This window comes from Microtus pennsylvanicus, chromosome 5 (assembly GCF_037038515.1).
Source record: "Microtus pennsylvanicus isolate mMicPen1 chromosome 5, mMicPen1.hap1, whole genome shotgun sequence".
Taxonomy (NCBI): domain Eukaryota; kingdom Metazoa; phylum Chordata; class Mammalia; order Rodentia; family Cricetidae; genus Microtus; species Microtus pennsylvanicus.
Window position 1 is genome coordinate 87,969,974 of NC_134583.1, and position 16,388 is coordinate 87,986,361.

Below are 16,388 nucleotides of genomic sequence, written 5' to 3' on the forward strand. Positions count from 1 at the left end.
CTGTAAATGGCCTCCCAACAGCCATCCTTACTTTTAGGACTTCATTCCAAGATGCTTATCTAAGTTATTCCTTCCTACAGAACAAGTCATTTCCTGGATTTGAAGACAATGCCCTCTCCCAAAAAGTAAAAGGCAAAAAGCCAAGTACAATATAATATCAAGGATCCTGGGCTACACTACAAGGCCCAGCTTTAGATCCATCATCACTGACTTGTTAGGTGATCTTAAAGAACATAACATTTATTCCCCGTTGGAAAAATTTATACTACTAACCTCAAATTAGAGGTCAAGTAAGAAGACAGAAATGCCTTGTGAGGTATAAATGGCTGCAAGATAATGGAGAATTATGACAATTCTTCAAACCTAAACTAACCAGAGATTTATTTCCCTAGAGAATATTATTTTTCATCTAATAAATCATAATGCCACATAAACTTGAAACCTGCTTAATACGACCAAAGAACAAAATGAAGCTGGAGAGCTGGACCAGCAGTCAAGAGCACTTGCTGCTCTTACAGAGGACCCAGGTTTGGTTCTCAGCACCCACATGGGCAGCTCATAATCACTTCCTGTTCCAAAGAATGCCACACCTTCTAACTGTGTAGGCACATATATGCAGGCAAAACATTCATACACATAAAATAATATTGGGGGGGGGTCAAGATGGGGTCTTATTATGTGACTCCAACTGTCTTGAAACTCACTGTGTAGACTAGACCAGGCTCATCTCTAACTCACAGAGATTCCTCCCCCCCCATCTCTGTCTTCTGAGTATGGGATTAAAGGTGTTCACCATTATGCCTGGATTAATTTTTAAGAACAAGATGAACACCAAGCTTGATGTTCCTAGTTCAACAAATGCTAGTCTTCAATGATCCCATGGTCAAAAGCTGACGTTTTTAACAATTATAAAAGGCTAAATGTTACTTTCCACCTAGCCACAGGGTATTTGAATTGTCCTTTGATTGCTGATCTCTAGTTTAGGTTGATCAGCTAAAAATAGCTATTGTGGCCTAAGATATCTTTAAAAACAGAGAGGCCAGGTGTAGTAAAGCTTGTCAAAACTCCAGCACTCAGGAGGTGAGACAGACAGAAGGTGAGTTAGAGGTCAACAAGAGCTACAAAGACACTGGAAAAAAAATAAAAAAGAAAAAAAAAAGCTGAACTCACCTCAAGAAAGACAAAGGTACCAGGGAAATGCAATGACAAGCAGAAACACCCACCCACTCAAAAGAAAACATTAAGGTTAGCTGGAGCTTCAAAGTAGATGGGGCAGAAGGTGAGGTAGAAAGAGACAACCAAACAACAGGGAAGGTCAAAGAAACCTTCCTGCATTCTTTTTTTTTTTTTTTTTTTTTTGGTTTTTTTGAGACAGGGTTTCTCTGTGGTTTTGGAGCCTGTCCTGGAACTAGCTCTTGTAGACCAGGCTGGTCTCGAACTCACAGAGATCCGCCTGCCTCTGCCTCCCGCTGCATTCTTGATCTTTGTTCCCCTCACTATGTAACCCTGGCTGGCATAAACCAGACTAGCCCTCAACTCATAAGAGATCTGCCTGACTGACTTGCAAATTGCTGGAATTAAAGGCAGCTCAGTGGGTGGAGCATGGACCGCTCACCCACGTCAAGTGGTTCACAACTCCGTTAACGCCAGCTCCAGGGGATCCAAAGTACTCTAGCTAGACTCCACATACACACATAATTAAAAAAAATAAATCCAAAAAATAAATAAATAAAGGCATGCACCAACATGACCACCCACCTGTTTCCTTATCCTATTCAAAAATGAGCTAGGAAAAACACCTAAGAAAAATTTCAATGGATTTACAAGAGAAATTACATCTCCCATCATCTATACCTTATACTTGGTTTTGAGTTTAGCAGATAAAGTGCTGCCCAGCATATGACAGTAGTAACCCTGTAACCCTAGCAATCAGGAGGAAAGGCAAGGAGGACCAGAAGTTGAAGGGCAATCTAGAGTCTCAGTGAAGCCCTGTCTCAAAAAAAAAAAAAAAGCTTAAATAGTGACAAACCAAAAGAAGAAGATTTAAAAATGCCGCGGGGGCGGGGCGGGGGGCTTAGTGCCTTTAATCCCAGCACTTGGGTGCTCTGTATGAGTTCACAGCTAGCTTGGCATACAAAGGAGTTCCAGGATAGTCAGTGAGTGTTACATAGTGAGACCCTGTCTTGAAAACAACAACAAGAAGACTTATGAACTGGGATGTAACCAGTAATGGTGTATACGTAACAACTGTAAGGACATTGGTTTGATCCCCCATACTATAAAAAAGGAAAGGGGGGGGGGAGACAGACAAGGAGAGGATGGAAAAGGAACAGTACTTTCAAATGAATAATTCAAATGACTGCCCAATTAATTAAGCAATAACGAGGTAAGGTCTCTGACACAAATATAGTCAACTTTTATAAGGAAATGTCCAAGCCTAATAGTAGAAAAACGTGGGGCTGGAGAGATGGCTCAGGTTAAGAGCACTGACTGCTCTTCCAGAGGTCCCGAGTTCAATTCCCAGCAACCACATGGTGGCTTACAGCCATCTATAATGAGACCTGGCGCCCCCTTCTGGTTTGCAGGCACATGTGGAAGGGATGCTATACACATAATATAATAAATAAATGAATAAACAAATAAATAAATAGAAAAACGTGTGGACTGGGCATCGCAGCACATACGTATGATAGCAGCTCCTAGGAGGTAGAGGCAATTCAAATCAGGACTGTAGCTACACAGCAAATTCAAAACCAGCTTGGGCTGCATAAAAAAGGGGAACAGGGACTGGAGAGATGGCTTCTTGAATTCCCTACAAGACCTGCAGCTCTTGTATAATAAGTTCCCAGCACTCAAATTGTGGCTCACAACCATCCCTAACTCCAATTCCAGAGGATCAGACCTCTTCGGACCTGTGGGCATCAGGCACATATGTAGTGCACATACATACATGCAGGCACTCACAAACATAAAATAAAATAGACCTAAAGGTGGGGGGGGGTGAAGATGTACCTCAGTTAGTAGAAGCCCAGGGAATCTGTTACCTAGAAATGGGCTAAATTGCAGTAAGTAGCCAAAGTCAGACCTGTCAAAAACACTCAGAAACCAACTACTACTAGGGCAACAAAGAAATCTGAAGAACTCCAAAGACCTTCTTGCCTGCTGAACTACTTCAAAGAAACTACTGATGGAAATCACAGCATAAGATTAGCAGATGGTGGTGCACACCTTTAATCCCAGCACTTGGGGGACAGAGACAGACAGATTTCTGAGTATGGGAGTCAGCCTGGTCTACAGAGCAAGTCCCAGGACAGCCAGGGCTATACAGAGAAACCCTGTCTGAGCAGGGACAGAGGAGATATGATTAACAAGTTATGTTTTCAGGACCTTCTATGATGGCACCACAATCTCTCTAGCACCAAAGCTAAAAGAATACTAGAAACTGAGTTTTCCAAAAGACTAAATACTTTCAAGTTTACGAAGTTGTGTAGAGAAAGAATGGCCGACCAAAAAAAAAATCTTTCTTTTCTGATATTCGGACCTGAAACTGTCCATCTTTGACTATCCAACAGTGCACAGCTGCTATAGCTGTGGAGAATAGTCATTGTTTGTTACAAGTCAGACCTAAGCTCAATTAACCAAGCAACTATGCTTTTTTCCTATAAAATAAAACAGCTGGCCATTCTGTGTAAAAAAAAGCTTTTGCACTTTTCAAAGATTTGACAAGTCAACCAAATCCCTATCCTCAGCCTCCCCTCCCAAAAATGAGAAAGGTATTTTGCAGAGCCAGTTTCTTCTAGTACACTCCCAATTTTAAAATGCTTTCATTCCCAAAGAGAACATCATCAGTGGAAGTATGTTTCAGATCATCACCAAATCTTTCATATCAAAGTAGAGACTGGGTCATATCAGTCTAGAGTGTAATTTTGCTATATTTGTTTCTAAAAGGAAAAATGCACAAACTTTGTAATCTGCCTAGAGCTGTACAGTGTATGTAAAGTTATTATCAACCACCACCCTCACTTCTACTTAATGTCAGTCCCAAACTAAGCCAGGCAAATTTCTGGCCTACCACCTGAGAAAAAAGTTTATTGATCCATATGAATTCCAACGGAGAGACTGTACCCTGAGGTACTGGATTCTAGATTTCCACTCTGGTAGCCAGCCTACCTAAGAACCACAAAAGAAACTAAATAGGTCAATTAAACACAAAATTCTCATAAAAACTCATATATCCCATCCTTTTGTTGGTCAAGTACCCAAACTGAGACCTTTCCCACTTTTACTTTAAACAGAAGCAAAAATCCATGCACCACAGTATGCTTAAAGACTGCAGGAAAGTATCATTCCAGATATAACCTGAGTTGAGGAAAAGAGAATCAGTATCAATGCAGAACAAACATTTTGTTCCTGGTAATGCACATCCTATGACCCTTTAAACACCCCCATTATAGAGAAGACAACAATGGCCCAAAAGTTGTGACTTTTCTGGATAGCAAATGAACTATTTGATGAAATGAGCAAGCACTACCACCGCAGTTATTCCTGTCCTCATCATTCCCACAGGGCACGAGCAGATAGGAATCCAACAGAAGTAAGGCATGAGTAGGACATCACTCCCAGGTGGCATTGTTGAAAATGACAGGGCAAAGTTAACTCTGACCAGTGAAACAGACATCGGTCTGGGTTGTCCCTTAAAATCTCGCCAACAAAAAAGAATAGCATTTAGGAGACAAGCGATAAGACCCCAGGCTAAGAAAGTCAACAGGGTCTCAAAAAAGACATTTCCTCAAAGAAAACGAAACTAGGGAGCTGTCCTAAGAATTATTCAAGCACGACTACTGAGTGAATGGTGTTTAGCCCAAGTTTAACAGACACCACGCCCGCCTCTCAACATCCCGCAAAGCCAGAGCATACCCCTTTGCAATCTCAAAACTTATAAAACTGCTGGGCCCTGTGGCACCAACTTGGCAAGTAAAAACTACCTGGGGGGAGGCCTCATAACAAAAGCCCCCTTCCACATGCAAAAATAAAATCAGGGCTTCCAGCTGGTAAGATGTAAGACTGAACACAAAGTTGGGGGGGGGGGGAGACCCAGAGGGTTGGAAAACACAAAACTATCAAGGATAACCCACCAAATATTGAAAAGCCAAATGGGTTTGGAAAAGGCCCCTCTGGTACCCACAAGCAGATCCATGACAGAATACTAATAAAGACTGCAACCCGAGAAACGACCAAGGGCCCCGTTACCTTCCGCTTGGGAGCATTCGTAAGGAGGAAACCCCGGGGAGGCCTTGGGGCTTTAGCCCCCACCTTTTCCCTCTTCCCGGGATCTGACCGATGTGTGGAGAGGAAGTGGGAAAGTGGCGAAATCTTCCCTGCTCCATGGTCCGGCTGGTGCCCGTCACTTCCCAATTTCAGTTTAGTAGCAAATCCTTGCAACCAGGAAAATGCACCCCTGCCCCAACCCGAGACACTCGCAAGTCTCTGGCGCGACTCCAGGCCCGCGGCTTCGCCTAGCAGTGGCCACTGCACCCGCCCAGAGCCGACTCCTCCCACTTGATGAATGTTGTTGCCTGGACCGCAGGGGAGGGTGGCGGTACCCAACTGGCCCCCAACACCTTAGGCCCCGCTCCCGCGCACTTCCCCACCGTTCCCAACCGCAAGGACCAACCCCCCCGGGTAAGGGGCGTGGCTAATAGGCTGAGTGCACCGCGCGCGTCCCCTCCCCAAGCGCGCTCCCGCGTTACCTTTAACCACGTCACACTCGATGACGCGTCCACGGCGCTCAAAGAGGCTGCGCAATTCCTGGCTTGTGCATGCAGCCGACACATTGCCCACGAAAATCTTCCAAGTGTTCAAGGGCCTTGGGCGCGACATCTCCACCACGAGCGCGCGACCTGGACGCAGCTCGTGGCCATGCAGGGCCTCGATGGCGCGCACCGCGCCAGCGTTCTCGCGCATGTGCACGAAGGCAAACTGTTTCATGACGGCGCAGCTCATGACCGTGCCGTAGGGCGCGAAGAGGGCTGCCAGCTCCTCCGGCGTCGTATCCGCCCCGTCGACATTGCCCACAAAGATCTTCATCTTGACGCCGCAGCCGCCTTCCCGGAGAGACGGGAGCTCTCCTACAGCGACAGGCAAAACGTCCGAACGACCCGCAGTCCTCCTCTGGAATGGCTGGCGACCGAGAACCCCGCCGCGCAGGCGCTCTAACCTAGCCAATTGGAGACTGCATCCCGCGCCTACAGCAGCCAATCAAAGAGGTTGAGAGAAGATGCCCTTTGACGCAGCCAATCCCAAAGGGCCTGGAGCCCGCTGGTTCTCGCAGGGGTGGAAAAGGCACGGAGGCGCGCGACCAACCGCCGCCGCCGCGCCGGGGGGAGGGGAAAGGAGGGCTGGCGGCGAGGGAGCGCGCTCAGGCTGAGTCGGCAGAGGCCTAGTCCGCAGAGCGGCCTCTGGCCGGGGTGTGGCGAGCCGGAAGGGCCCCGAGGAAAACTTTGTTCTCTGGGGGAAGGCAGGGCTCCTGCTTTCCAGCAGCCTCGGCCAGACCCGAGTGTTGTGGAAGCGTGTCTGCCGTAAGGCTAGGCCTGGCGGGAGACACCAGGACAGCCGCCTTCAGTCTAGGATCGATACGCGATACTGTGCTCGGCGGTCGGGAGAGGCACCTCCCCTGAGTAGTTCGTTCTTTGCAAGCACATTACTTGGGGTTGCTGAGGCTCAAAAGGATTTTGTCGACAGTGAAAACTGAGCGTCTGTTCAAACCCGATGGAATTTACGATCGAGAAATACAGAGGTGACAATTTATTGTATGCATGAAGATTTCACAGTACAATATTTCATGAAATAGAAGAACAGTTATCCTAAGGAAGCCAAAAGTTGGGGCTTAAAAAAAATACGAAGAGGGAGCCATGCGTGGTGGCGCACCCCCTTTTCATTCCAGCGCTCTGGAGGCAGAGACGGATGGGTTGTTCGAGGCCAGCCTGGTCTACATAGTGAGGTCCTAGACTGCCAGAGCTATGTAGAAACCCTTAGAGGGACAACTCCCTGGTTACTAGCACTTAGGGCTTTTCGAGAAGACTTGAGTTCAATTCCCAGCACTCACAAGGTGGCTCACAGCCAGCTAACTTCAGTTCCAAGGGATCCAACGCCCTCTTCTGACCACTGCACGAATGTGGCGCACAGACATACATGCAGGCAAAGCACCCATATGCATAAACAAATAAAATTTTAAAAATTAAAACCTAAAAACAGTGTTTAAAAGGCAAGAAGAGCTGGGCAATGATGGCGCATGCCTTTAATCTCAGCACTTGGGAGGCAGAGACAGGCAGCTCTCTGCGAGTTCGAGGCCAGCCAGGTCTACAGAGCTAATTCCAGGACAGGCGGGAAGCACCAAGCTACACAGAAAAACCCTGTCTCAAAAACAAAACAAAAATCTAGATGAAGTGGCACACTGCTGTAATCTCAGTTTTCGGAGGCTGAGGCAGGAAGCCAAGGGGGCCAGCCCACAGCGTGAGATTTTAAAAATTTAAACAAGTTATCAAAAGCATAAATTCATTAACTACTTGTCCATAGTTTCACTCACCATATTTCACATCTTCCATATGGAGAGTGCCAAGCACTGAGCAAAATGGCAACTTCAACTTTCTTGGAGTTTATATTGTATAGTGAAGGAAAACAGGCAGTAAGTGGAATGGTGTCGACGGTGGTAGCTCATCCTATAATCCCAGCACTTCGGAGTCAATAAGACTGGACTACAGAGTAAGACCCTGTATCAATAATTCAATAAGTAATAAGCAATACAGCATGTTAGATAGTGATAAAGACTTGAAGTAGCCAAAGAATAGCGCCAGCCAGAAAATACAAGCCTAAAAGACGTTGGAACAGGAACAAGTCTGCTGGTTCAAGGAAGCCAAAAGCCTCTGTGCTGGGCGTCAGGCACAGTGAATAATGGAGCAGAAAGGAGCAGTGTGGTCTGGTACCCTGTGCATCTTTGGAATGATTATCTTTTACCCTGAAGCTGAACCTTTATGGAGAGTATCAGGCAGAAGCAGTGTGATAGCACAGGTCTCATGGTTGTAAATGTTCTGGCTGCTCTCAAGATGGATAAAAACAAATAGAGAACAACAATTCCTACTGCCAAAATCCAGGAGATGGTGTTACCATGGCAGAATAAAACGCAATCAGAAGCTGGATGGTGTTGGTGCATGCCCTTAATCCTCAGCACTGGGAGGCAGAGGCAGGCAGATCTCTGTGAATTCAAGTTCATGGTCAGCCTGGTCTAAAGAGTTCCAGAACAACAGGGCTACACAGAGAAACCCTATCTCAAAAAACAAGCAAACAAACAAACAAAAAGGTCATATCTGGGATTCTTTAGAGCCCTGTCATACATGATTAGATGTCCATTGTGAGAGGAGTCTAAGATGGCATGGCACGATCGGAAGCTTGGAATTGGCATTTACTGAGATAGAGAATATTGTGAAACAGGTTTTCTATAAATGATCAGAAAGTCACTTTTCGTTCACTAGGGTCTGAATGTTTGAATTCTCCCCAAATTCCTATATTGGACCTTTTTTGTTGTTGCTATTATTTTGTTTGTTTGTTTGTGAGGCAGGCAGGATGTCGCTCCGAGTAACTCAGGCTAGTCTGGAATTCTAAGGCAAGGTCTTGGAGTGCCAGTGCAGCGCGCTCTACCACACTTAGCCTAAATTGAAACCTAGTCACCAGTGTGACGGTGTCTAACACATTCCTTTACTAGTTGATGAAGGAGAAGAGATCATTATAGCCAGTATACATTTAAACCACCTGTTACTGAAAAGGAGGAAAGTACACACACTTTCTGTTGATAGTGTGGATTTTACCTCCTTCTAGAGAAATATTCATCACTCCCAGCTGGAAAGACTGCTATTCGCCCCAGAGCAAAGGAAAAAAAATCCATCTATGTCCAGCTTGGTGAGCCCATAGGTTTCTTACTTAAAGGAACAGAGGTGACTCTTGGGCTGCCGCACTACTAAAAAGCCTTCCCTCATATGAGCAATGACTTATAAAATTGGCATCAAGGTGGTCCAGCTTGCAGGCAGCTACATCTAAATGGTTTCTCCTGCCCAGCAGTTGTTTCCCACCTAAATTACCTTGGGTTGGGAGGTGCTGGGGATGTAGCTCAGTTGCTAGAGTGCTTACTAACACGCATAAGGCCCTGTGTTTCATCGAACCCAGCACTATGTAAATTGGGCATAGTGGTTTACCCCTGTAATACCAGCACTCAGGAGGAGGCAGTAGGGTAAGAAGTTGTAGGATAACCTGGGATATATGAGACCCTCTGTTAAATAAATAAATAAATAGCCTTGGGGAGGGGTCTCTTGAGTCTTGTGGATTTCTTCTGTTTTGATTTTCTATATGTATGAATGTTTACCTGTATATGTCTGTGCACCACGTGCATAGAGTGCTGGTGGAAGCCAAAGAGGAAGACATCATGTTCCCTGAAACTGGAGTTTGCAGATGTTTGTGAGCCGCCATGTGGATACTGGAAATAAAAGCCCCATCCTGAGATGCTGAGCCATCTCTCCAGCCCCTTGTGGGATTCTTTTTCTTGTGAGCTCCCCTTTCCTGCCAGGGAATCATTTTTCAATTCAGAGGAAACAGTCCCACAACAAAATATGAGAGAAAATTGATCATTTTAGCCATCTTTAAGTATGCAGTTCTGTGCTATCAAGTTCATTTTCAATGTTGTACAAACACCACCACCATCTACTCAAGGATATTCTTACCTTCCTCCTCAGAACCTCTGTGCCTATTAACACTAACCCATTCATCTTCTCTCTGCAGTCCCTTGAAACCACCATTTGATTTTCTCTCTGTAAGTTTGAGTATTTTGAGTACTCCACGAAAGTAAATTATACAAATATTTGTCCTACTGTGCCAGGTTTATTGTACTTAGCATAATGTATTTAAGTTTCAGATCATAGTGTGTCAAAATTCCCTTTTCTTTTTTGTCGAGACAGGGTTTCTCTGTAGCTTTGGAGCCTGTCCTGGAACTAGCTCTTATAGACCAGGCTGGCCTCGAACTCACAGAGATCCACCTGCCTCTGCCTCCCAAGTGCTGGGATTAAAGGTGTGCGCCACCACTGTCCAGCTCAAAACTCCCTTTTTAAGGCTGAATAATAATCTATTGCTTGTATGCCACATTTCCTTTATCCATTGCTCCATCAGTGGACACTTTGGTTGTGTGGAAATTGTGGCTTTGTGGATAATGTTGCTAAGAACATGAGTGTACAAATACCTTTGAGGGCCAATGAAATGTCTCATTTGGTAAGCATGCTTGCGACCAGTCTGATGACCTGAGTTTGCACCCCAGGACCAACATGGTGGGAGTAGAGGACTGATTCCCACGTTGTTTGGACTTCTGCACACGCCTACTCCCCACACACAAATAGAAATAAATGTTAAGCCGGGCGATGGTGGCGCACGCCTTTAATCCCAGCACTCGGGAGGCAGAGGCAGGCGGATCTCTGTGAGTTCAAGACCAGCCTGGTCTACAGAGCTAGTTCCAGGACAGGCTCCAAAGCCACAGGGAAACCCTGTCTCAAAAAAACAAAAAAAAAAAAAAAAAAGAAAGAAATGTTAAAATATATATGCAGTGTTTAAGCCCCTGCCTCCTGAATGCTGGCCATGTGATCACTCTGGCCAGGGAAAAGTTAGAAGTGCTGTTTGTCCTGTCAGGCAGAGCTGTTTAAGAGTCAGGACACATTTGACCATGGGCTCTTCCTTCCACTGATAGTGGACATACTGAGCTGAGGCGTCTGCTGTCCAGAATGGCTTCAGTGGGCAGATCCCTCACTCTCATACTTAGCCTATCATGGGCTATACAAAGGCCCTAACCATTATTAAACGGGAGAACTAACTCCAAACATATTTCTAAGCAAGTGCTCTATCACTGAGCCATTGCCTTAGTCCTTGAAAGGCATTTCTAATAATTATTTCATATGAAATACTTTTTATGAAATATGTTTTCTGGTCAGCCTCAAATGCTAACCAAATGGTTATTGCTGCCATTTTGTCACTGGTAGTGCTTTTCAAAATGGTAAGATTAAATTAAGTTCAGTGAAAAGATTTTGTTTGTAAATAAAATAAACTGAGATTTTCACACACAGATTCAACCAACCACAAATTGAAAATATTCCAGGAGCAGGGGCTGGAGAGATGGTTCAGAGGTTAAGAACATTGACTGTTCTTCCAGAGGTCCTGAGTTCAATTCCCAGCAACCACATGGTGGCTCACAGCCATCTGTAATGAGATCTGGTGCCCTCTACTGGCCTATAGGGATATATGTAGGCAGAATATTATATATATAAGTAAATAAAATCTTGGGGGTTTTTTTTGTTTTTTTTTTTTGTTTTTGTTTTTTTTTCTTTTTTTTTGCTTTTTCGAGACAGGGTTTCTCTGTGGCTTTGGAGCCTAGCCTGGAACTAGCTCTGTAGACCAGGCTGGTCTCGAACTCACAGAGATCCGCCTGCCTCTGCCTCCCAAGTGCTGGGATTAAAGGCGTGCACCACCATCGCCCGGCAGTAAATAAAATCTTAAGAAAAAATTCCAGGAGGATGGGTAGAAATTTAAACACGGTACTCAAGTATGAAATTCTCAAAAACATAGCCTTTGTCCTTGACATTGTTCCCAACAATACATTCTAATATTTATGTACAAAGCCATCTATTTTATTGAGTGTGATAATGATTTAAGGAAAATCTTCCTTAACTGTGACTCAAACCTTACATAGGGTCACACAACTTAATGTGGGGGGTAGGTCCCAGAAATTTTGTCGAAAGTGAAAAGTTTCTAAAAGTACAATGACCAAAAAGTCAACTCAAAATAATGAGTCAACAACTTCATATGGAAAAGCAAAAAACCCAGGATAGCCAAAATAATTCTGTATAATAAATGATCTTCTGGAGGCATCACAACCCCTGACTTTAAACTCTACTACAGAGCTACAGTACTGAAAACAGCCTGCTATTGACATAAAAACAGACATGTAGAAGAATGAAAATAGGTCCATATCTATCACCATGCACAAAACTCAAGTCCAAATGGATCAAAGACCTCAACCAACATAAAGCCAAACACTCCAAACCCCATAGAAGAGAAAGTAGGAAGTAAACTTGAGCACATTGGTACAGGGGATCACTAAATATAACCCCAGTAGCACTGACACTGAGAGGAACAATGAATGGGACCTCCTGAAACAAGAAGCTTCTGTAAAGCAAAGACAAAATGGCAGCCTACAGAATGGGAAAAGTTCTTCACTAACCCCACATCAGACAGAGGGCTGATCTCTGAAACATACAAAGAACTCAAGAAACTAGACATCAAAAGAACAAATAATACAATTAAAAAAAAATGGGGTACAGACCTAAACAGAGAACTCTCAACAGAGGAATCTAAAATGGCTGAAAGACACTTAAGGAAATGTTCAACATCCTTAGTCATCAGAGAAATGCAAATCAAAACAACTCTGAGATTCCGATTACATCTGTAAGAATGGCCAGGATCAAAAACACTGATGATCCTGGAAAGGATGTGGGGTAAAGGGAACACTCCTCCATTACTGGTGGGAATGCAAACTGGTACAGCCCCGTTGTATATCAGTGTGGCGATTTCTCAGAAAATTAGGAAACAACCTTCCTCAAGGCCCAGTAATACTTCTTTTGGGTATCTATTCAAAGGATGCTCAATTGCGCCACAAGGACATGTGCTCAGCTATGTTCAGAACAGCACTATTTGTCATAGCCAGAACCTGGAAACAACCTAAATGCCCCTCGACCAAAGAATGATTAGGAAAATGTGGCACATTTACACAATGGAGTACTACACAGCAGAAAATAATGACATCTTGAATTTTGCAGGAAAATGGATGGATCTAGCAAACACTATATTGAGTGAGGTAACCCAGACCCAGAAAGACAAATAACATATGTACTCACTCATAAGTGCTATTAGACATAAAGCAAAGAAAACCAGCCTACAATTCACAATCCTAGAGAACCTAGATAACAATTAGGACCTTAAGAGAGACATACATGGATCTAATCTACATGGGAATTAGAAAAAGACCCAAGATCTCCTGAGTAAATTGGGAGGATGGGAACCATGGGAGAGGGTTGAAGAGGAGGGGAGAGAAAAGGAGGGGAGCAGAAAAAATGTATAGCTCAATAAAATCATTAAAAACAGAAAAAAATTATGACTCCAGCTGGGCATGGTGGCACACACCTTTACTCCCAGTATTTGGGAGCAGAGATAAATGGTATATATAGCAAGTTTCAAGCTAACAGGGCTACACAGTGAGGCCCACTTTCAAAAGGTGTGAGTGTGTGTGTGTGTGTGTGTGTGTGTGTGTGTGTGTGTGTGTTGGGGGCTGGGAGGTGGGACAGGAGATGATGGTTCAAAGTTAAGAGCATTCACTGCTCTTCCAGAGGACCTGGATTCAGTTCCTAGCACCCACATGGTGACTCACAGCCATCTCTAACTCCAGTTCTGACAAAGGATCAGATAACTTCATCTGAGCTCTGTAAGCATCAGGCACACACTGTGAACAAAATTCATACATAAAATAATAATAAAAAACCAAATTATTTATATACTAAAATTGTTTTAAAATAAATTTATAACTCAATATTAGTAGTATTTGATTTGAATATTTTATGTACTTTTCTACAAAGGACCTCATGGGAAAAAAAGACTTGAATTTAGGCATGTTGGAGAGGGGCCAGAGAAGTAGCTCAGCGACTAAGAGTACTTGTTGCTCTTGCAGGGATCCATATTTAGTTCCCAGTACCCATATGGTAGTTCACAGCCATCTGTAATGCCAGTTCCAGAGGTCAAATGATCTCTTCTAGCCTCCATAGACATCAGGTATGCATGTGGTACACAGACAAACACTTTTTTTAAATCTTTTAAAGTGTGTGAGAGAGCCAAACATGGTAGCACATGTCTTTAATCTCAGCACTCAGGAAACTGAGGCAAGTGGATCTCTGTGAGTTTCAGTACAGCCTGGTCTACATAGCAAGTTCCTGGCTAGCCAGGGATACATAGTGAGGTCCTGTCTCATAAATAGAGTATTTGGGAGAAGGGCATACATAGATTCGTTACAAATACCTTACCATTTTACATATGGCACTTGAGCATCTATGAGGTTTTGTTGGGTTTTTTTTGGTTGTTTGTTTGTTTTTGTTTTTGTTTTTCGAGACAGGGTTTCTCTATAGCTTTGAAGCCTATCCTGGAACTAGCTCTTGTAGCCCAGGCTGGCCTCAAACTCACAGAGATTCGCCTGCCTCTGACTCCTGAGTGCTGGGATTAAAGACATGTGCCACCACTGCCCGGCTGAGCATCTATGAATTTTGACAATCTACAAGGGTCCAGAATCTAAACCATGTGGACACTGAGGAATGATTAATTGTAAATTAATCATTAATGTAAATTAAGTGTATTTTCCAGCTACATTTAGTGGATCACTTTACCTCCAAAGTATTTTATAATTATAATTACACAGGAGTGCATGCAAAGGACCAGGAAGTAAGGAAAGAGATCCTGGGTCCCAAGATTTAAAAGACTGACTCCCTGAACCCAAGAGGAGATAGAAAACCAGCAGGACAGCCAAAAGGAGCAGAGTCCAAGGCCTGCCACTGCCAGTAACCTTGAAGCAGGAAAGAGTTAAGGTCTGGGAACTGGGAGTCAAGCCAAGAGGCTCAAAGTCAAGGCCAACTATAAAAACCAGTGCCTGGTTCTAAGCAAGTGGCCAAGGGGGACAAAGTGTGTGGTCTGATAACTCTCCCAGTCATGAAAACAGCTTTGTCAGGATGAGCAAGCCTCATGTGGCCCAGGGAGCGCTGCTGCAGCCTGGCTCTAGGACCCATGGCTACTTCCTAGTGATCATTGTTGGGATTCCCTCTCGCACTTCACACAGTCTCAGGCTCAGAGCCACAGCCTCCTACATGTGTGCAAGTCAGGTTCTGTGCCATGCATTATTTCTTAATCAGGCGTAAGGCAGGGCATGGTAATTTTAGCATTTGGGAAGTGGAGACATCAGCAGTTTAAGGTCAAATTCAGCTATAAAGAAAGTCAGAGGCTAGCCTAGACTACAAGAGACCCTGTCTTAAAAAAAAAAAAAAAGAGGAGGAAGAGGAAAGACTTGGAGAGATGGCTCGGTGGTTAAGAGCATCTATTGTTCTTCCAGAGGACCAGCATTCAGCACCAAGATGCAGTCCACAACTGTCTGTGACTCCAGTATCCGGGAGATCTGACACTCTCTTCTGACTTTTTTTTTTAAAGATTTATTTATTTATCATGTATACAACATTCTGTCTCAATGTATGCCCGCACGCCAGAGGAGGGTGCCAGATCTCAGTACAGATGGTTGTGAGCCACCATGTGGTTGCTGGGAATTGAACTCAGGACCTCTGGAAGAGCAGCCAGTGCTCTTAACCTCTGAGCCATCTCTCCAGCCCTCTTCTGACTTTTAAAGTATGTATGTGGTACACACACATACATGCAATGCAGCCAAAACACCTAGACACATAAAAATAACAAATCTTTTTAAAAAACCAAATAAATGACTGGATGACTTGTGTAGAGGAAACGAGTGTAAGATATAATGCGCTGTGTGGATGAAATGTCCTAACGAAGTTCACTGTCTTATGTACTAATTTTAAAAATTCCTTTTAAAAGCTCAGGCAGTAATGGCAAACACCTTTAATCCCAGCACTTGGGAAGCATAGGCAGGCAGATCTCTGTGAGTTCGAGGCCAGCCTGGTCTACAAAGGATAGTTGGGGCTGCCTCAAAAAGACAAATCAAAAAAAAATAAATCTAGGAGATATGAGAGCTGGGCATTGCGGCACACTCCTTAATCCTAGCACTTGGGGGACAGAGGCATGTGGTCCCTATGAATCTGAGGCCAGCCTGGTCTACATAGTGAGTTCCAGGACAGCCAGGGCTATGTAGAGAGATCCTGTCTCAAAACAAGCAAACAATATGTTCTGTTTTTATATTTTAGTAATCTGACAAATATGTATAATACAGATAATGATCTATAATATAACATGTAATAAAAGGGCCAATGATATGGCTCAATGGGTAAAAGCACTTGCCATAAAAACTTGGCAGCCTGAGTTAGAGTCACACAGAGATGGAAGGAGAGAACCAACTCTACAAAGTTTTCCTCTGGCCTTCACATGCCTTGTCACCAGTGCGTACACACAAAAAAAATAGCAACAGCTGGGCAGTAGTGGCACACGCCTTTAATCCCAGCACTCGGGAGGCAGAGGCAGGCGGATCTCTGTGAGTTCGAGACCAGCCTGGTCTACAAGAGCTAGTTCCAGGACAGGCTCCAAAACCACAG

The 16,388-nt window shown here is 44.2% G+C and overlaps 1 protein-coding gene across 4 annotated transcripts in view; it reads right to left on the reverse strand.

Annotated features, from left to right (window-relative positions):
- Positions 1-6,191, reverse strand: part of Rbm14 (RNA binding motif protein 14) — a 28,016-nt gene extending 21,825 nt beyond the window's left edge. For all 4 annotated transcript variants that reach the window (XM_075973069.1, XM_075973068.1, XM_075973064.1 and 1 more), the window contains exon 1: positions 5,751-6,191. In XM_075973069.1, the coding sequence (XP_075829184.1) occupies positions 5,751-6,087 (337 nt within the window). In that variant the 5' untranslated portion in view covers positions 6,088-6,191. The remainder of the gene's footprint in view (positions 1-5,750) is intronic.
- Positions 6,192-16,388: the final 10,197 nt, after the last annotated feature.